Source organism: Mastigoproctus giganteus, chromosome 9 (genome assembly GCF_048544385.1).
Source record: "Mastigoproctus giganteus isolate SK-2022 chromosome 9, ASM4854438v1, whole genome shotgun sequence".
In the NCBI taxonomy this organism is placed as follows: Eukaryota; Metazoa; Arthropoda; class Arachnida; order Uropygi; family Thelyphonidae; genus Mastigoproctus; species Mastigoproctus giganteus.
This window is the reverse complement of record NC_143583.1, coordinates 43,200,938-43,222,500: the sequence shown is the minus strand read 5'-3', so window position 1 is coordinate 43,222,500 and position 21,563 is coordinate 43,200,938. Positions and strand designations below refer to the sequence as shown.

Below are 21,563 nucleotides of genomic sequence, written 5' to 3'. Positions count from 1 at the left end.
AGGAATGCAAAAGTTGAGGGGACTAATTTTTTTTCTTAGTAAGTGCTTTATTATATTAAAGAAAAACTTCAAAAGCAATATGCTGAGATTTATTAAATACAAAACCCATGATACTTTTTCAGATAAACTATAATATTAGTTTTCATTAATGGAATGAACATTTAATTAGTTTAATTAAAAGTGAAAATTCACATTACATATCTGTAAACACAAAATGCAAAATCCATTATCCTAGATATTTAGGATGAAATTCCAGAATAACAAGACATGAAGCAGCATAGTCAAGTCTCTAATCCAGAGACTCCCAAACTTTCTCGGTTCACGGCGCCCTTAGTGTCACAGTAATTTTTTCAAGGCACCCCTAGGCCAAAAGAAATACCTAACACAGTGGTTTTCGACCTTTTAATATATACCTATATAATAATTTTATTCTTTATACAGAGGTACTAAATAAAGATCAATTATAGATCACCACAAAATTAAAAAGATACGGTACAATGGATACCATACACCTTTTTATAATGAAATAAATGTATAAATTTCAAAAATAAAATAAAATAATAAGTTTAAGTAACTTAAACCGAAATTACACGGCACCCCAAGAATGTTTTGCAGCACCCTAGTATGCCACAGCACCCTGGTTGAAAACCACTGCCCTAATCCATCCTATTCTTATATAACAGTGGTGTGCAACCTTGGGGGTCAAAAGTGGCTATCCAGTTCTGTTTTTCAATCCCCCCCCCTTACAAAAAAGTTATCTTTATAATATAAGTAAATGTTTAAAAATATATGTAGATTTGGTAAAAATATTGAAACAGTGAATTTTTTTTTTTTTTTTTTACTTATTGTTAACCTGAGATATAAAAATAAACATTTCTAAATGTCTTTATAAAGATTTTTATAATTGTTTAGCAGAAACATTAACAGGAAAATCAAAAGTAACAGAAATCAGTAAAATAGCCTAGAGTAATGTAAAGAAATGTAAATAGCCTAGAGTAATGTAAAGAAATGTAAAGATATAGGGTTGCATAGAAAAAAGAATATGAACCTAGAACCAATCCATAGTTCAAATTCAAACTCACAGAGTATCTCTCTTCAAGTATTTTTTTCTACTTCTCTTCTGGAAATACTTTTTTCTGTACATATTTCATGAAAATTACAAACAGCAGAAATTTAAAGTTAGTGTGTGTGTGTGTGTGGTATGGGTGTTTATTGGCGCATTAGCTGCTATGGCTATAGTGCGCCTATTCGTAGGAATATTAAAAAAATAATCCAGTTTAAATTAGTTTCAGTTCTGTAGCCTATTTATAAAAGATGATACACTCCAATTTGTTTTAAAAAGCAGAAAAGTTTGTTAACGTTTGCGTCCTCTCCAATGATATGATGTAATGTCAATCTTTCTGAACGATTAGCCAGATTTTGAAGTATTGCAGCTCGATGTTGTTGATACTGCGGACAGTCAATCAGAATGTGTTTGACTGTTAGATGTTCTAAGCAGTATGGACACTGAGGAGGATCATCGCCCATTAGTAGATGGAGGTGAGTCAGATGGGTGTGTCCTATTCTCATTCGTGTGAGTACCACTTCTTCCCGCCGCACTGTCTGATTGCTGGAATGCCAGAACTTTGGGTTTTGTTTCAGCTGGAAAAGCTTGTTATTCGTTTGGTTATGCCATAATTCTGTCCACTGTGCATGGCATGCTGCTTGAATTAAGATATTATAATCGGGCGCTGGAATAGGGACAGAAGTTAGGTCTGAACTTGGACTTTTGGCGGATGTATCAGCCACTTCATTCCCTTTTATGCCTGAATGTGCTGGAATCCAGCAAAACTTCACTAGTTGTTGACGATCATAAATCTGCAATAACAAACTCCTGATTTTCATTACAATATGGTGATTCTTTTGAGATGTATTCTGCATTGCTTTGATTGAGCTGAGAGAGTCAGTATAAACTATATATTTTGCAGATGGATGTAAATTCAAATTTTCTAGAGCTAACTGTATTGCATACAGTTCTGCTGAAAAGTTGCTATACTCAGGTGGAAGAGAAGCTGATATGATAGCAGAGGGAAACACTGCTGCTGCTCCAACAGTTGACAGAGATTTGGAACCATCCGTATATATTGGTAAGAAGTCGGCATAAGTTTGAATATGGCTAGCATGGAGTTGTTGCACAGTCACTGCCGGCAGGCAATTCTTTCCCCATTGAAGAAAATAGGTATCAGAGGTCAGTTGAGGAAAGGTGGTCCATGGTGGATGAGAGTAATTCTTTATCTGTTGCATATTGTGGAGAGGAACATTCCAGTTCTGCGATATTTCAAGGAGCCGTAGGCCAGCCGGTTGGATTTTACTTGGTTTATTTCTATAGAGATTAACTAGTGGTTGATTAAAAAGGTATGGCTGAATAGGATGCAAAGGGCAAGTCTGTATTTTGGCTGCATATTTAAGTAGTAACATTTTTCTACGAAGATGCAAAGGGGGCTCATTAGCTTCAATGTATAGACTCTGAGTTGGAGATGTCCTGTATGCACCAGTTGCAATCCGCAATGCATTATGTTGAATAGGATCCAGCCAGCGTAGCACACTCCTTCGGGCAGAATCATAAACTGGAGCACCATAGTCTAAACGGGATCTAATCAGTGCTCTATATAAGAGCAGCAATGTTGTACGATCTGCTCCCCAAGAGAGGGCAGATAAAGCTCTTAGCATGTTGATCTTTTTGAGACAGGCAGTACGTATTAATTTAACATGATCTAAGAAGTTGAGCTTACTGTCCAGGATTAGTCCCAAGAATTTCATATTGCTGGCAATCGGAATGGTGGAATTTGAAATCCGAAGTTCAGGATCTGCATGCAATTTGCGTTGACAGCAAAAGTGGATCGCAACTGTTTTCTCTGGGGAAAGACGATATCCATTGAGCTCAGCCCACTTTTGAACTTTATTGAGGGACATCTGCAATTGCCTTTCGACAGATCTCATGTTCTGAGAATGGCAAGAAATAGCGAGATCGTCAGCGTAAAGGTAAGCCTCTACAGTATTTGGGAGTACTTTTGTAATGGAATCAATTTTAAGGGCAAACAAGGTTGCACTCAAAACTGATCCTTGTGGTACTCCTTCTTGCGGGAATGTAGCAGAAAGGGAATTTTGATATCTCACCTGGAAAGATCGGCTCTTGAGGAAGTTCCTAATAAATATGGGTAGGTTGCCTCGTAGACCAAGATTATATAGGTCACTGAGAATGCCATACCGCCAGGTAGTATCAAATGCCTTCTCTATATCAATGGAGACCATGACAAGGTGTTCGTTTTTCACAAAGGCATTGCGAACTTCAGATTCCGCCTTGATCATCAGATCTAGGGATGACCTGTTTTTACGAAAGCCATGTTGACAATTACTCAGTAGATGTTGAGTTTCAATGATCCAAGTGAGTCGACTATGGATCATTTTTTCAAGAATTTTACCAAGGCAACTTGACAGAGATATTGGTCTGTAACTATTAGAACTGGCGGGATCTTTTCCAGGTTTCAAAAATGCCAAAACTGTAGCGTGGTGCCAAGAGGTTGGATAAATATTTTCCAGGAAGATCCGGTTAAAAAAGATTAGAATCATTTGTAAGTTTTTCTCATCGAGATGCTGCAGCATGACATAATATATGCCATCTGGCCCAGAGGCACTGTTTCGCGTTGTTCTGATGGCCTGTAAAAGTTCACAATATTGCAGAGGCTGATTATATGGAAGTGACAGTGAGGTTCGAAAGTTGATAGGTCTCTGTTCTTTGGCAGTCTTAATTTTCTGGAATTTTGGAGTGTAGTTTGATGCAGCCGATATTTCAGCAAAAGTTTTGCCCAAGGCATTGGCTATATCTATAGGAGCAGAGAGTTCTTGCCCATTGCAGGAGAGAATTGGGGAAGGAACAGTTGGAAACTTCCCAGAAAGCTGCCTAATTTTTTTCCATATTAGTCTGGAGTCAGTGTTCCTATTGATAGTTGATGCGAACCTAGTCCAAGAATCTTTCTTGGCCTGCTTTTGAATGTAACGCGCTTTTGCCCTTAGTTTCTTGTAGCTAATTAGATTAGCTGTGGTTGGAGATCGACGGAATAAATTAAATGCTTTATTTTTTTCCTTCTTTGCCCTTGTGCACTCTTCGTTCCACCAGTAGTTGAAATGCCGTCGGGACGGGGGATTTGATAACGGAGTTGAGTTCTTAGTTGCAACTAAAAGGCAGGATGTAATATAATCAGTAACTTCATCAATGGGCTGTAGTTGAATAGTTTTTTTGTCAAGAGTGATTGCTGATTGAAATTTCGCCCAATTGGCTTTAGAGAATTTCCATTTCCTGCAGGGATGTTGTAATTGTGGTTGGGTAGTCAACAGATTACAAACAATTGGAAAGTGATCACTACCCATGGGATCATCCAGGGTGGACCATTGCATAGCTGAAAACAGTATTGGGGAGCAAATCGATAGGTCAATGGCAGAAGTCTGTCCATTGGGTAACTGTATATGGGTGTGCGAGCCACTGTTAAGAAGAGTGAGGTTTTCTTTTTCCAGTAAAGTTTCAATCAGTCGGCCGCGTCTGTCTAATTTAGATGAACCCCATAAAGGGTGGTGGCCGTTGAAGTCCCCTAGCAGGCAGATAGGGGAGGGTAGCTGTAATAAAAGTTCTTTAAGATCATTATAAGAGTAAGCATGGTTTGGTGGGAGATAAAGTGAGACTAGAGTTAATGCAGTTTGAGTAATCAGACGCACAGCGACAGCTTCGATTTGGGTTTGAAGAGTAATTTGCTTAGCTGGAATCCTTGTACTAATTAAAATTGCTACACCACCTCTAGCAGAATCGGATGTGTTCCGATCGCGTCTATAGATCGAGTAGTTTTTGATGGAAATGGAAATTTGAGGAGTTAAATAGGTTTCTTGCAGGCAGAAACCAACTGGAGAGTAGCGATTAATTAAATAATGGATGTCATCAATGTTTCCACGAAAGCCTCTGCAATTCCATTGCAAGATATTAGACATTATTTGAATTTAGAGGAAGAAGCTGTACCTGACGTGGCTGTCTTATGGTGTTCTGGCTTTGGTTTTTCTCTTTTCGGAAAGGAAGGGCGACCAGTGTCCATCTCTTCTTCAGCAAATATTTCCAGAATTGGATCTTCCTGTTTGGATGGATACTCTGCCTCCATCGATTTGTCTTGGATAATCTTTTTCGAAGACGAACTATTATTATTTGTAGTGGCATTCACTGGCGGAGATTGAGATTTTGCTGGTATTGTGAGAGGCGTATTATTTGCTTGGTCTGAGTGCTTAACGGCACTGGACTGTTGCTGAGAGAGAACAGCCCGAGCCCAGTCAGAGATGGAAGTGTTTGAAGGTACGGTAACATCGGTTTGTGTGGCAATGGTTTGATATTTTTTTGTAATATTGGCATAGGTACGGTTAGGTATACTCGGTGCAATTAATTTTCTAGCCTCCTGATAACTAACTCTGTTTTCAACTTTATATTTCACAATTTTTTTCTCTGTTTTCCACCTCTCACATGTCTTAGAGTAGGCCGGATGGTTGCCTTTGCAGTTGGGACAGATCATTTCTTTCACCGAACAATCACTTTGAATGTGATCGGAGGATCCACAGTTGGGACAAACTGGGTTGCTTCTGCACGTTGTTTGAGAGTGGCCCTACTTCTGGCATTTATAACATCTCAACGGATTGGGTATGAAAGGACGAGTGCGGCAAAGTAGATATCCAGCTTTTATTGATGTGGGTAGGCTTGGACTGTTGAATGTAAGAATGATATTTCTGGTAGGTGTGAGAATATTGTCTTTTTTTATCATAATTCTTTTTACAGCTATTACATTTTGCTCCTGAAGCTCTTCTTTAATTTCTTCCTCCGTCACATTCATCAGGTCCCAACTAGATATTACACCCTTTGATGTATTTAGGGTTGCATGTGGAGTTACTTTCACTGGAATACCAGCGAAAGTTGTCTTTTTAAGTAATTTTTCAGAGTGTTTGCCATTTATAGTTTCAATAAGTAAGTCCCCTGATTGCAGTCTCTTAACCGTCTTGGGAGACCCTGCAATACTTTCCAGGTGTTTTTGGATTAAAAAAGGGGATAGCTTACTGAGAGGCTGGTCAAATAGCGAGTGCATGATTAAGAATGCAGGTAAGTCTGTCGCCGAGGGATTGGTTTTCAACCTCTTTGCTTGCGACGAATCATGGTCATTTTCTGTGTTTGGCCGACAGCTCGACGGCTCTAGAGTTGGAAACATACTTTGTTCCATGTTGGCTCCTCTTAGCCCCTGGCAGATGAACTTTTCTGCCAAGGTTACCGGCCCCGCCACGGGGAGGCAGGAGCAGTGCCTGTTGTGACCAAGCGAAAAGTAGTAAGTGGTTAGTAGTAAACTAGAAGAAATAAAGAAAGGTGCCTTTCCTTTCTTGCTCTGTACAAGTGTTTTTGTAACAACAGCTGTTTTTAAATGAATAGATTTATTAACATGAAGAACTCAAAATAACTATAAATCACTTTTGAGAAATCGCAGTAATAGCACAGAGAAATCGCTCAGTCACAATCGCTTGGCACCCGGGGCCTTTAAAGTTAGTGTTGACTTTCTTCTGTGTGTGATAGGAAAGGGGGGGGGGGAGGGGAGGAGAACTGTGATAACAAATATAAAGCAAAGACATATCTTAAGAAATAAAACTATTGTTAACTTACCTCTTTAGAACAACCATTCTTGAAAACCTGGTTTTCCGGTGCAATTAGCTTAACAATATTATGATTCACTAATTGAATACATGAAAAATCATTTAGATTTTCCAAGGGTCTTAATCTGCAATATACCTCCACAGGATCTTTAGTAACTGTCTTATACTTCTGAGGTGGCAGTGGTTTTTTCGGAGTTTTGGGTCTCCTGTTAAAATAAAATTTATTAAAAAACAATCCTGAAGACCATTCCTTTTTAAACAAAGTTACTATTTGCCTTAAATATGGTTCAAGCAAAAATACAAAGTGATAAAATTGATTTCAGTAGCATCAGGGAGACAGTTTTTGTATGATTTGATGGCACCTGTCAATTGAATGATGTTCATTTCTCACGGGCTGATACTAGTCATAACAATGATAATAATCATAACTTTGCTATCACTAACTAAATGCTGCATAAATATGCAAATGCAGTGTAACTGCAAATCAGAATAATTTAATACTTTTTTTTTTCAATTTCCCTAACTATATACAATAATTTCATTAAATCAATTTAGGAAAATGGATAAAAGCAGGAGTGAAAAAGGATAATTTCTGTATTTACTACATTTCAACAATATTACATGATTTAGCCAACTTTTCCTAACCTAACCAGTTAGATTTAGGTTTGGTTAGGAAACAGTAAAAATGTCTATAGAACAAGACCATCACATCCCATTCTAGTAACCACAGATAATATCACCTGGATGCTCCACATAGTGACTAAAGGTACAACCAACAAAAGTTCCAGAAACTGTCCAATGACAGCACTTAGATCCAGCTCCTTTGCAAGCCATTAATATGAACCTCAAACAACATGTCTAAATATTTGTTACTGAAGTTGAAATTTTTTGTAATTTTGATTTTTTTTTTTTTTTTTTTTAATGAAAATCCCAAACACGAAAGGTATCAAAATCTATAGTACTTAGTACGTACCGTGCATGGGTTGAAGGAGAAGTATGGGGAGAGGGGGATGCCGGAAACTTTGCTCTAGAGACTAAACATGGGTTTCACCACTTCAAGCCTCCAATAAGCAAAGTGGTGGTATTTCACCGGTTGATGAAAGTCATCTACCACCTAAAAGTGGCCCATGTTTTTAAATTCTGCAGTAATTTTAAATTTGTAGCCAAAATTAATTGAATGCATATTTCCACCATTATTTGTAACATAATGAGAGGAGTTCACCTCAATATAGTACATAGAACACTTCCGTAAGAACCAGAAGTGTTCTACATACTATATTGAGGTACGTATTGAGCATTACAGCTCTGATTCATACTATCTACCGTATTTCCCCATGTATAAGACACACCTTTTTTTGAAAAATTTGGGGTCTAAAAACTGGGTGCGTCTTATACAGTGGTTGTAGATTTTTTACTTGCATTTCCCGCTTGTTGTCGTTGCGCTCATTGTTTCGCACACCGGTATATTAGGTTACATTTTTCCACATTCTGCCCAGAAATGGCTCAGAAAAGATTTTCGTACAGTGCTGAATTCAAGTAATGAGGAGTTGTATGAATTTTATGATGAATAAAACTTGAGTTCAATAACTTTACGTAATACCTTTTTTTTTTCAAATTTCGGGCCCCAAAATTAAGGTGCGTCTTATACATGGGAGTGTCTTATACATGGGGAAATACGGTAATTCCACCCATTATGCAATGAAGTATTTGTTTTTAATAGTTGTTATACATTTCATTGCTACTTCCATCACAGAGCTAACTCTGGTCCTTGAGTAATTTACATGGATGCAGGTATGCACATTGGGAGATCAGAGCTATATGCTGCTACAAAAAATGTAGAACCACTAACTGCTATATGAGTATATTGGTTGAAATAAAATAGTTATATATAAGTTGTAAATTCTTCTAGCCACAACAAGACTAGAAATAAAAATTTATGTAAAATCTCTACTGCTCATATAAGGTTTCTTGATGCCAGGAGGAAATTTTTTGCCTTTTGATTTTCTATATTAAGTCTTTATAAAATTAATTTGCATAATTTAACTATTCTACTTGATGAAAGAGCATTTGAAACACTAGTGTAGTATTTACTGATATCAATATAAATAGACCTACAGTAACAAAGCTATCAGAATGAAAATTTCCTTTCAATATTATGAAATATGTTTGCCATAACTTTCAAATCCTTCAAAGTTTTTCAAAGAAACTACCTAATAAATGAATCGGGCAACTGCTTTTTTCATTTAATAAGACGTAGCTCCAAAGGTTACTCTTGTTAAGTTAAAAAAGAAATTGCTAATTCACTCATTAGATTATTTTCTTTTGTCCCAATCAAAGCAGTAGGGCAGTCTACATGAAGCCATTCTCTTCTGCCACGACTGAAAGTATTTCTGGAATTTGTTTACTGATGTTGATTTTAATGCACTTGACATATGCTGCTCGATTTCTGCAAAGGAATCGTCTTCTGGAAAGGAAATTTTCTTCCAAAATCAAATCAACTTGAGAAGAAAAGAAGTCAAATGTAGCCAAATGAGGAGTAGAAAGAATGTTTTGTTTAAGGTGTCTGTTTTAGCACCAAACTGCTTCACCAACATTGGGAATGACCTATATTTAACTGTTTAGCTATCCACCAACAATGTACCAGCCCACAACAGTATTATCAGTGAGACCATTTTTAATAATAAAAACAGATCCTTCAGATGGAACATCCTTCTTGATTTGGTTCCATCTGACTTATCCCCAAGTATTAAAAATTTGCCAAAAGGGATATTTTTGAGGCTTTAGAGAAAGTCAAGCAGTATATGCTGCATATAACAAAACTAACATTTGTAAATGAGTTAGAGAAATTCTTCTAATCATTGCAAAAGAGAACTACTTTGAAGAAGAGAAAAGCAAATAATTATAAAGTTCAATCTTAATTTACTTAAAGTCATTGCAGGAACTCCTTAGCCACATATCCTATAAATTGATTTTTTTTTTTTTTTTTTTTTTTTCAGAATTTGCATTTTCAGAATTTTTTTCAGAGTTATGTTAACATGATATACAGCTATTGAAATAAAACTTTGCTGTCCCACTTTGTCCAACAAAAATCAAGCAACCCTAACATATACAATAGCTAGTATCATACATCAATTAAACACTAATTAAGTAATGTTAAAGCTTAACTGGGCCCTATTAGTCTTGATTTTAGAAGTAGACAAATCATTATGCAAAGGCTTATTTGCTATAAAGGAGTATTTTGTCAGCGAGCGCAATCATCTATAAAACGAACTTTTATATAATATTATCTACGTTCTCTGGGTATAAAAATTGTCGTTTTCCATTTTATTTTATTTATTTTTATTAGCAATAAAATGTGCACTTTTGGAAAACCAGGATGACCATCCTATCTAAATCACAATCAGATGGTGTAAGCAAAATTAAAAGGACAGGATGGCGTTCAAGGAGAGCCAAAATATACAAGAAAACTTTATATACACAAGTTTAATTTCAAGGAAAGAGAGATGGAAAAAAAAAAAAAAAAAAAACTTTTCCACCCAATTTAGATATATTACACAGCCAGCCCACCGTTTCAATTCTCTCCCTATAAAATAAATACCTAATAAGCAAGAATATGTACAAAACACAAATGTGGTTAATATTCGAGTGGCACTTACAGAGGCTTCATACTGAAAAAAAATATACACAACAACAATAATAATACAAGGTTGATTAAAGCAAGAAATACATTTCAGGATAAAACACTTTCGAAATTGGTACCTTCCACTTTATTTCTAATATTAGCCAATAGTTGAACAGCAAAACAACTCAAGGTACCGTTCGTGGTTCCCCTAGCGATATGGAGTAAAATTAATCTACTTAAAACCTTAAACTCTATAATTATAAAACAGTAAGTTTTATAATTACTGAACTGCCACACAGTAACTCAGCGATACGGGGTTAATATACAAATCCAAATCTTGGACACCACATACAAGTCTTGAACTCACATTTTAGGAATGGCGTTGATCTGTTGAAAAAGACCAGAGAAGAATCACGAGATTAGTCAGGGTCACAAAATGTGATTAAAGTGTTTAAGCTTCAAAGGGATTGAGTAAACTAATTGAATATTACAACTTTTACCCATTTCTGACAAACACATAAGGGGCCTAAAGGATACATTTGCGAAAATTTACTTTCAGCAAGAGAATAACTGATTGTTGAAACAAATTTCCATATGGTGTTGTGGAAGCGTATGATTTCAATAAATTTAAGGAAGAGCTAGAAAAATTATCAGAGAGGAAGTACAAGAGGGATAACTAAAAAAAAACTATTATATTTAGGCCACCCTAATAATTAAATTCATCTGCCGTGCTGTGTCTTATGTTAGTTGCGTGTGTTCTATGGTCGATTTGTCTGTTTCCTGAACGAAAAATCCCAGTTTCTGGAGGGAAAACGTTGCAATCTACGCCTGAAACAGACTAACTCAGCCACGGAGTGAAAAAACCCGATTAAAGTTCCTCGCGTCATCGACGGCATTAGAAAAGAACCCGTGCCATTTCACCCGGTGTGGAGAAGACGGTGACGATACCACTGTGCTACTTGCGCAGACAGTACAAAGAACAAAAGGGATAAGTAGATTTTTTATTTTATTTTTTTGCTTATGCTGTACAGCTTGCTTTCTTGCATCATTTATCACTACAGTTACTATTTCTGCTGCTATTAACCATAAGCCCCACTGCAAAGAGGAAAGGGAGGGAACGCTTGCAACTGTTAAGGAGAAAGGTTTGGATATTCACAGATTGTGTAACAAGAGGGAATAAGTCAAAATGAAAGAATTGCTTACTGAAATTTGAACCATTGCAGGAACAAATGTCCAACGCAGACCGTACTAACAAAAGGTAACGCTTACTTACTAGATAAATACACTTCATACGCTTGAACTGCAAGAACTTAATGATAAGCATTTAATGATAAACTACACTGCCCAGTCAATACATCAGACCACTCCCATGTTAACAGAAGAGACTGCTTCTACAGGGATGGGATACACTTAAATATAAAGGGTGCAAGAATATTTGCTGATGCTATCGAGGCAGTGTTAGGTGGGTCGGAAAACTGCTAGTTTGGGGGGATACAAGGGCAAATAAATTAAAAGTAGCCGCTGGCAGAGGTGAAGGTGTCTTGCACCGCTTCTATTGGAATGAGCAGCAGCCTGGAAAACAACATGCACGGTATTTCAGAGACTGCTGGGAGTCATTGCGGTACAAGTAAACACATGGGTTGTGTTAGGGTAGCTAAGAATAGGAACAGGCGCATGTATACTTAGTAAATAAATTTCATGAATTTGAGGTATTGCTCAAAAGATCAAAGGCACATATTCTTGGGATATCGGAGACGTGATGTCACACAGATATAAGGAATGCAGAACTGAAATTTGGGGAGTACAATGTGTAAAGAAAGGATAGACAGGACAGGAAGGGAGTAGCATTTTTAGCATTAGCATTAGTAGAGGCATATGATGCAAGAAAGCAAGCTTATGCAGCATCAGCCAAAAATCACACTCCGATTTCACACCTCTGTTCGTTCCAAATACCAGCTCAGCCTTAAATTTATTTAGGCTATCAACTTCCACAGCAAAAGATGGAAGTCTGTTCCACCAATCAACTACCTGCTAGATAAACGCAAACTTCTATCCTACAACTGTCTTTCCTCAATTTGAATTTATACCCTCTCAGGTGATTATTCTGAGCAAAAGGAGGAATCCCATCAGCATTGAGCATGTTCAAATCATTCAAGGCTTTATACACCTCACTGATCACCTCGCAGATGCCTAGTCCCTCAAACACTGTAATCTGCAAAACTTAATCTGCCTTTCTTCATAAGAGCTTTGTTCCATTCACTAATCTTGTTGCCCTTCTCTGTACTTGTTCCAACAGCTCTACATCCTCCTTAAAATGAGGCTTCCAGACCTGTATACAGTACTCAAGCTGTGGCCTGACTATCACCTCATACAAGAGGATAATCACCTCCTTATCCCTGCTAGAAAAATTCCTGTATAATCATTGACAAGACACCATGAGCTACTCTTGCAGACTGTCTGCACTGCTCAGAAAACTTCATATCTGCCTGCACAATCATCCCCAGGTCCTTTTCATTCTCTACCACTGTCAGTGTAGTACCAAAGTTGATACGTTACTCTGGGGTTACTGCTTCCCCATATGAAAAACTTTACATTTGTCAATGTTAAACTTCATTTCTCACCTCTCAGTCCATCTTCTCAACTTTTCTAAATCCTGTTGCAGCAGCAGCGTACTGTCAGTGTCATTAACAACCCTTCCAACCTTCGTATTGTCTGCAAACTTTGACATTTAGCCTAATATACCATTATTAATATCATTTATAAATACAGAAAACAATAATGGACCAAACACTGAACCCTGAGGGACTCCACTAATAATTAGTCCACGAAGAACAGTGTCCATTGATTACCACTCTGTCTTCTCCCACTCATCCATACCTTTATCCATAGCAGCAATTTGCCTCCAATGCCTCACTGCTCCAATTTGTGCAGCACCGAGGGCTCACATCTGGTTAGTATGGGCATGGCACACGCGAGGTCCTGAGCTGGATATCATCATTCTTCTCTTTCTTGGTGATTTCCTTCTAGTTCTCTCTCTCTCTCTCTCGGGGTAACTCCAAAAATTTTTTTTTGGCTGGTGCAGCTTAAACATCAGCCTTCCTTGCACCATATAGCTAATAATAAGTTGGCAGAAACTACCAGCTGCTGACTGGTAAAGAGATCGAAACTATGATGGAGAAACCTAGGAATGATGCAGGCTGAGCAGTTAGAGCACAAGGAAATCAAGAAGTCCCTGACCGAAAAATTTCATCAGAGACTCAGAAGCCTGCTGAAAGCAAAATTGAACGGAGGGAACACAGTTAATGCCATAAACACCTATGCAGCTTCAGTACTAATATACACCTCCGGGCTTATATATTGGACTAACACTGAGCTAGAAGATATCATGCAAAAGACATGGACAATGACCAAGAGCTGGCAACACCACCCAGTCAGCAGTGGAGAGACCAAAAGCTCAGAAAGAGGGAGGGATGAAGGGGCCTGAAAGACCTGATAGAGCAACAGAAAACAGCGATAGTTAACCTGAAGGATTACTTGAGAATAACAGCACCAGGCCATAAGGAAGATGGATAAGTGGTATACCCCACTCAACCTAAGTGAGGACTGTACAAGAAATGAAGAAAGATGGGCAAAGAAGACACTACAATGGCCTCCATCAAGATCACATCGATAACATAGCATGGCTCACAAGCGGGATGCTCTTCCCCGAGACTGAAGGATTCATGCTGGCCATCCAAGACCAGGTAATCGACGCCAGATACTATAGAAAATACATCGCAAAGGAGCCTGGAATATCAGATGCCACCTGGCCTCGGAAATGATCCAACACATTATGGGCTGCAAGATGATCACCCAGACTGAGTACACTTGTAAACACGACTAGGTAGCTAGGATAGTATATCAGAAGCTAGCAAGGAAATACCAGTTGATCAAAGAAAGTAGCATACTACAAGTATGAACCCCATACAGTACTAGAGACCCGAACTCATGAGATGTACTGGGACCGCACCATAATAACGGATAAGACCATCCCGCACAACAGACTGGACATAACCCTTGTGGACAAGGCTACCTACCTGATTGACTTAGCAGTGTCCAGAAACCCAATGATGAAAATATTGGGAAGTACACGAGCCTGAGACATTAGGTGGAGATGTGGCATATGCAATAAGTATCGATCATCGTGTCAACCACTGGTATGGTGCCAAAGACTGTGTAGCAACAATAGGTCTCCCAGAGAGAACACCTACAAGGAACTCCAGAAAGTCGCAATTAGCATTAGCATTAGCATTAGCATTAGCATTAGTAGAGGCATTTGATGCAAGAAAGCAAGTTTATGCAGCATCAGCCAAAAAAAAAAAAAATAATAAAAAAAAATAAATAAATAACCACTTCCACTTCACCCCTCTGTTCGTTCGAAATACCTGTCCAGCTGAGCCTTAAACTTATTTAGGCTATCAACTTCCACGACAAGGGATGGAAGTCTGTTCCACCCACCAACCACCCGCTGGCTAAAGGCAAATTTCCGCACATCTATCCTACATCTGTCTTTCCTCAATTTGAATTTATGCCCTCTCAGGTGATTTTTCTGAGCTAGAGGAAGAATCCCATCAGCATTGAGCATGCTCAAACCATTCAAGGCTTTGTACACCTCTATCAGATCACCCCGCTGGTGCCTAGTTTCCAGACACTGTAATTTGCAAAACTTAAGCCTTTCTTCGTAAGAGAACCCCTTTGTCCCATTCACCAATCTAGTTGCCCTTCTCTGTACTCGTTCCAGCAGCTCTACATCCTTCCTGAAATGAGGCCTCCAGGCCTGTATACAGTACTCTAGGTGTGGCCTGACCATTGCCTTATACAATGGAATAATCACCTCCTTATCCCTGCTAGAAAAATTCCTATATATCATTGACAATACACCATGAGCTACTCTTGCAGCTCGTCTGCACTGCTCAGAGAACTTCATATCTGCCTGCACCACCACCCCCAGGTCCCTTTCATTCTCTACCACTGTCAATGTAGTACCACAGAGTTGATACGCTGCTCTGGGGTTGCTGTTTCCCATATGTAGTACTTTACATTTGTCAATGTTAAACTTCATTTGCCACCTCGAAGCCCATCTGCTCAACCTTTCCAAATCCTGTTGCAGCAGCATAGTGTCAGTAGTGTCCTTGACAACCCTGCCAACCTTCGTATCGTCTGCAAACTTGGACATTAAGCCTGATATACCATCATCAATATCATTTATAAATACAGAAAACAATAAAGGCCCCAATACTGAACCCTGAGGGACTCCACTAATAACATTAGTCCACGATGAGCAGTGTCCATTGATTACCACTCTCTGTCTTCTCCCCCTCAACCACCCCTTTATCCATAGCAGCAACTTGCCTCCAATGCCACACTGCTCCAATTTGTGCAGCAGTCTTCCATGTGCAACAGTATCAAAAGCCTTTCTAAGATCCAAGTATATAATATCAAAGTTATTCCCTGCATCCAGTTCTTTTGTGACTGCATCATAGTATCCAATCAAATTGGTCAGGCAAGACTTCCCCTTAACAAAACCATGCTGTGTCCTAGCTATAACTGAAGTCTTGTCTAGATGATCCTGCAGTGCTTCTTTCACCAGTGCCTCCATTAATTTAGTAGGGGTTACGCTATTAGTTAAGAAACACAAAATCCAAGGAAGTGAAGCCAGTCAACATCGCTGGACAGTGCAGTGCCCAGTCAGTTTGGTGGGACATAAGCATTGGGATATCTGAGAGTAGGAGTGTGTTATAGGCCTAATGACTCTGATGAGTATAATAAGAAACTGTACTGGGAAATAGATTGAGCCAGTAAATCAGAAAGTCTTATAATGAGAGATTTTAATTTCCCAGATACTGACTGGAATTTGTGGGTTGGTCACTCACACACTAGCAAGGCTTTTGTGGATTTATTGAATGATTGTTTTCAACATCAGCATATTCGGGAGGCAATTAGAGGGAGTAATACTCTTGATCTGATTATCAGTAGTGATTCTTCATGCATTAAGAATCTGCAGATAAAGGAACCACTAGGTAGCAGTGATAATAGTGTGCTAAAATGGGATTTACTCAAAGAGTAACTGTCATCAGGAGTAAAGGGAAAGGTTTTTGTTTTCGTAAATGCGACTACGGTGGTCTGAGACAGTATTTAAATTCTATACGGTGGTACCTACTGTGGATGTTACCAACAGCAAATTCAAAATAGGAAGCATTCAAAGAAATAATCTTGGAAGCTACTAGGCTTTACATACCAACTAAGAAATATTGTTCAAGGTTTAGGCCTAAATGGATGTCAGATGAACTAATGAGACATGTGGCAGAGAAGAAAAATGCATGGAATACATATAAATTAATGGGTGACATGGAAGCCTACAATAGATGTAGGCTGGTCTGTAACCAAGTCACAAAAGAGGTTAGGCAAGCAAAGGCAGATTATGAATCTTTGGCAAAGGATGCAAAGAAAAACAGCAAAAAGTTCTTTACCTATGTAAACTCTAGAAGGAGGGGGATGAATTCGATTGGTCCACTGGATATCGATGGTTCAACTGTTGATGATCCTGCTCAGGTGATTAACAAACTAAATGAGTATTTTGCATCTACATTCACACATGAGGAGTTATTCAGGGAGGGGAATGCCAGAGGTTAACTAAACTCTGGCAGTGAGCTAGATGATTTTGTAATAACTGAGAGTAAAATGGAGGAGAAATTGTTGAAGATAAACATAAGAAACGCACTTTTGGTGGATGGGATCTTTCCAGTTATGTTAAAGGAGGCAGCAAAGGAAGTAAGCAAAGCCTTAGCCATAAATATGAGAGCTTCCTTGGACTAAGGGGAGATACCCATGGACTGGAGATGTGCAGATGTGACCCCAATTCGCGAAGGAGGATAAAAGGGCGGCATAAGTAATTGTAGACCTGTTAGTTTAACTTCTGATCCAGGAAAATTAATGGAGGCATTCGTAGAAGAAGCATTGCAGGATCATCTAAACAAGACTTTAGTTATAGCTCGTACACAGCATGTTTTGTTAAGGGAAAGTCTTGCCTGACCAATTTGATTGGATACCATGATGTGGTCACAAAGGAACTGAATGCAGGGAATAACTTTATCATATATTTGGAGCATAGAAAGGCTTTTGATACTGTTGCACATGGAAGACTGCTGAAAAGATTGGAGAAGTGTGGCATTGGAGACAAATTGCTGCTATGGATAAAGCGACGGTTGAGTGGGAGAAGGCAGAGAGTGGTAATCAATGGTCACTGCTCATTGTGGACTAATGTTATTAGTGAAGTTCCTCAAGGTTCTGTGTTGGGTCGATTGTTGTTTTCTGTATTTATAAATATCAGTGATGGTATATCAGGTCTAATGTCCAAGTTTGCAGATGATACGAAGGTAGGCAGGGTTGTCAAGGACACTACTGACACTATGCTGCTGCAACAGGATCTGGAAAGGTTGAGCAGATGGGCTGAGATGGTGGCAAATGACGTATAACATCGACAAATGTAAAGTACTACATATGGGAAGCAGTAACCCCCAGAGTAATGTATCAACTCTGTGGTACTACACTGACAAATTCAAAATCCAAATTATTAGATTAGGGCAAACCGTAATCTATTACATATACCCATATATGTATTATGACTGTAAACTGCGTGTGTTCTCTGGTAGATTTGCCCGTTTTGCTGGACGAAAAAACCCCAGTTTCTGCGGGAGGGGGAGAAATCTACTCCTGAGACCGACTAACTCAGCCACGGAGTGAAAAAAGCCCACTAAAGTTCCTTGCATCATCGATGGGAATCGAATCTGGGGCTTTTCCACCCGGTGTGGGGAGGACTGTGACGATACCACTGTGCTACCCGCGCAGACGGTACTACAGTGACAGTGGTAGAGAATGAAAAAGGACCTGGGGGTAATTGTGCATGCAGATATGAAGTTTTCTGAGCAGTGCAGACGGTCTACGAGTGTAGCTCATGGTGTGGTGTCAATGATATACAGGAATTTTTCTAGCAGGGATAAGGAGGTGATTATCCCTTTGTATAAGGCAATGGCCAGGCCACACCTTGAGTACTGGTCTGGAGGCACCATTTTAAGAAGGATGTAGAGCTGTTGGATCGAGTATAGAGAAGGGCAACAAGATTAGTGAAAGGAATAAAGCGTTGCTCTTACGAAAAGAGGCTTAAATTTTGCAAATTACAGTGTCTGGAGACTAGACACCTGAAAGGTGATCTGATTGAGGTGTATAAAGTCTTGAATGGTTTGAGCATGCTCAGTGCTGATGGGATTCTTCCTCTTGCTCAGAATAATCACCTGAGATGGCATAAATTCAAATTGAGGAAGACAGATGTAAGATAGATGTGCAGAAATTTGCCTTTAGCCAGCAGGTTGGTGGAACAGACTTCTAAACTTTGTTGTGGAAGTTGATAGGCTAAATAAATTTAAGGCTTTGCTGGACAGGTATTTTTAACGAACAGAGTGTGAAATAGGAGTGTTTTTTTTGTGTGTTTTTTGCTGATGCTGCAAAGCTTGCTTTCTTGCATCATATGCCTCTAGTAATGCTAATGCTAACTGCTGTTCATACTTAAATGTTATTTACACCACTAGCAGATATACATCTAATGCTGAAGGCAATCCTTTTATTATTATGTAAAAATGAAATCAGTAGTTCGATGCTTAATACAATGAAATGCATCCCCCCCGCACAAAGATCACTGTACTTCATGGTTGCAATGCCGCAGCATATACAAGTGTTCTGGTTATTGAAGGACCCAGGTTCTCCCGTCAAATTTAAAACAAAACTGATTTAATCCACAGAATGCATTTCCCCTTCTAGAAGTGCAGCAAGCATAGCATCATAGTAGCCACTACTGAGAAATAATTTATTGAATCATGGACGGACTTCCAGCTTATCTGTAAATATCTTCCTGATGCCATGCTGACAATCTCTTCTGCTCATGGATCTCCGACTGATTATTTTGCAGTTGGACTTCAATTCTGTTTGGCATTGTTTAACCATTATGAGCAGTGGCAGAGCTATCATGCCAAGCATGCTACATGGGGGAAGAACAGGGGGTTAATGGATGATAGTTTATATAGAGGTACCCACACTACTAGATTAAGGTACGGGCAAGCATGGCCCTAGTCCCGGGTACCAAAAACAGAATAATAAAGCAAAAAATAAATAAATAAATAAATAAATAATAAAAAATAATAAATAAAAAATATATACTCTTAGTAATTGGGTTCTGAAAAATCTCTCTGCCTGGGATGCTTACCTTGGTCCAGCACTGGATACCCTTCCAGAATCCCATGTGTGTACAGAATTTGTAGTTCTGGTTTGTGAGGCCCTTTTATCAAAATACAGAAATTGGCTGATTTGCAATTCAAATTTTGTTTCCTTGAGTGCAGCCAAGTCAGCATGTACATCACACAACTGCTTCTCATTTGGAAAGGTCTGGGTTCGATTCCCACTGAAAAGTGGAATTTCTAAGTTCTCTTCATTCTCGTTATTCCAGGTTTTCATCCCACGCAACATTAGCACTAATAGTGGCATATGATGCAAGAAAATAACCTTATACAGCAAACATGCAAATTGATCCATGAATACACACTTTTACAGACATAATGCATTTCCAGATAGCAGGTAAAAAGCACACAGAGAGACTATTTGAATTCAGAATCCACATACCACAAAATAAAATATTCTTGCAGTCTACATTGTAAATTTATCTGGATACTATGTAGCCATTCTTATAAAAATATTGCATATTATTTGCTATTGCTTTCTATTTGGAGTAAAATTTTAAAAATGTAAAATTAAAAGAAATTTCTATATTCCTTTTAATATTTCACATTCTGAATCTGAATTTCATGGAAATACTCCACTTTCAGTTTTTGTAAGCCTAATTTCTAAATGAGGTCAACAGGTGTGATTGATCTGATTTCTAAAGCTATTTTCATGTTGCTATTAAGGCAGCACCTAATAGAAAAATTTCAAGACAATTTGTAAAGGAATATGCCATTCAACAAACCTTCAAAACATAGATCTATGTAAATATTCCCATAGAGCTCACACATGAAAAATATAGATCTACATATAAGTGCCTGCCTGCCAACCCAAAGGTTGCGGGTTCGATTCCCGCCGCGGGCTTGGATCAAAGAACTGCAAAAACCTTGGGAGGTGCATTATGGCCACAGAAGCCTATGTGCCAACAACTACAAAAAAAAAAAAAAAAAAGCTACATATACACATGCTCCTGAAAATGTTCAAGGCTTTATTTTACACTTCATGGGGAATTGGGAATATTCAGTAAAACTGGAGCAATGTTTCTTGTGATATCACATAATTTTTTAAGCATGGATATGTTCAAAAAATTTTGTTTTGCAACTCCTATAGACAAAGAAGTATCATAAGTGTAAGTTACAAGTGATAATTTTCTTCAACAAGAAGTGTTGAAGATAGATTGTATTAAATATTCAAGCGTTCACGCTTTTTTACTCTTCAGTGCCCAAGACTGAGTGTGTATGGAAAGATGTTGCAATATACGCAATTTGTTTCTGCAAACAATTGCCACACTTTATGAAATACTAAAGAAATCATTAAAAGATAAAATAATCTGTTGCATAAAATTTCAACATAAAGGTGGCTGTCCAGCACTGAAATGGCATCTGTTGCAATTATTAGAATTTAATCCTTCAAAATCTGCCGATATAATTGTGATGTGTTTTTTCATGTTCCTTTACTTACCTTTCACACCTATAAAGATATTTTGAAAATGCTATGCATCTTTCTACGTTTAGTTTCTGTCTTGGTGATAGACAGACATCAGGTCATATAACTTTCGATTATTTCAATCCTGCACTGAAATACAGTGGACCCCCCCGCTTTACGATGGGTTCACTATACGATCAAATCACTTTACAATGGACTCTCCATAATAAAATACCTTTCACTATGTGATATGCAGTAAGTGTGGGATATCGTCATCACCTTTGCGAATTGAATTTTAATTAATTAATTCTATTAAACGGAGCTTAAAAAATAGGAATGAAGAGAAGATTCTGAAAATTTATTTTTGTTTTTTATATGATTTCAGTGAAGGGAAAACACATTTCACCATAATACTGTAAGCCAAGGTAAAAACCCACAGAATTCCAGTTATTGGTATTATCAAAAATGCAATAAGATCGAGTTTACTATCAGTTTATAACAGCTTGCACTA

At 38.2% G+C, this 21,563-nt stretch overlaps 1 protein-coding gene across 1 annotated transcript in view; it reads right to left on the bottom strand.

Moving 5' to 3' along the window:
• Positions 1-19,864, bottom strand: part of pav (kinesin family member pavarotti) — a 180,591-nt gene extending 160,727 nt beyond the window's left edge. Inside the window, exons 1-2 of the mRNA XM_090380638.1 lie at positions 19,617-19,864; positions 6,710-6,905 (exon numbers count right to left, since the gene is read on the bottom strand). Of these exons, the coding sequence (XP_090236764.1) occupies positions 6,710-6,905; positions 19,617-19,864 (444 nt within the window). The remainder of the gene's footprint in view (positions 1-6,709; positions 6,906-19,616) is intronic.
• Between the last annotated feature and the right edge of the window lie 1,699 nt (positions 19,865-21,563).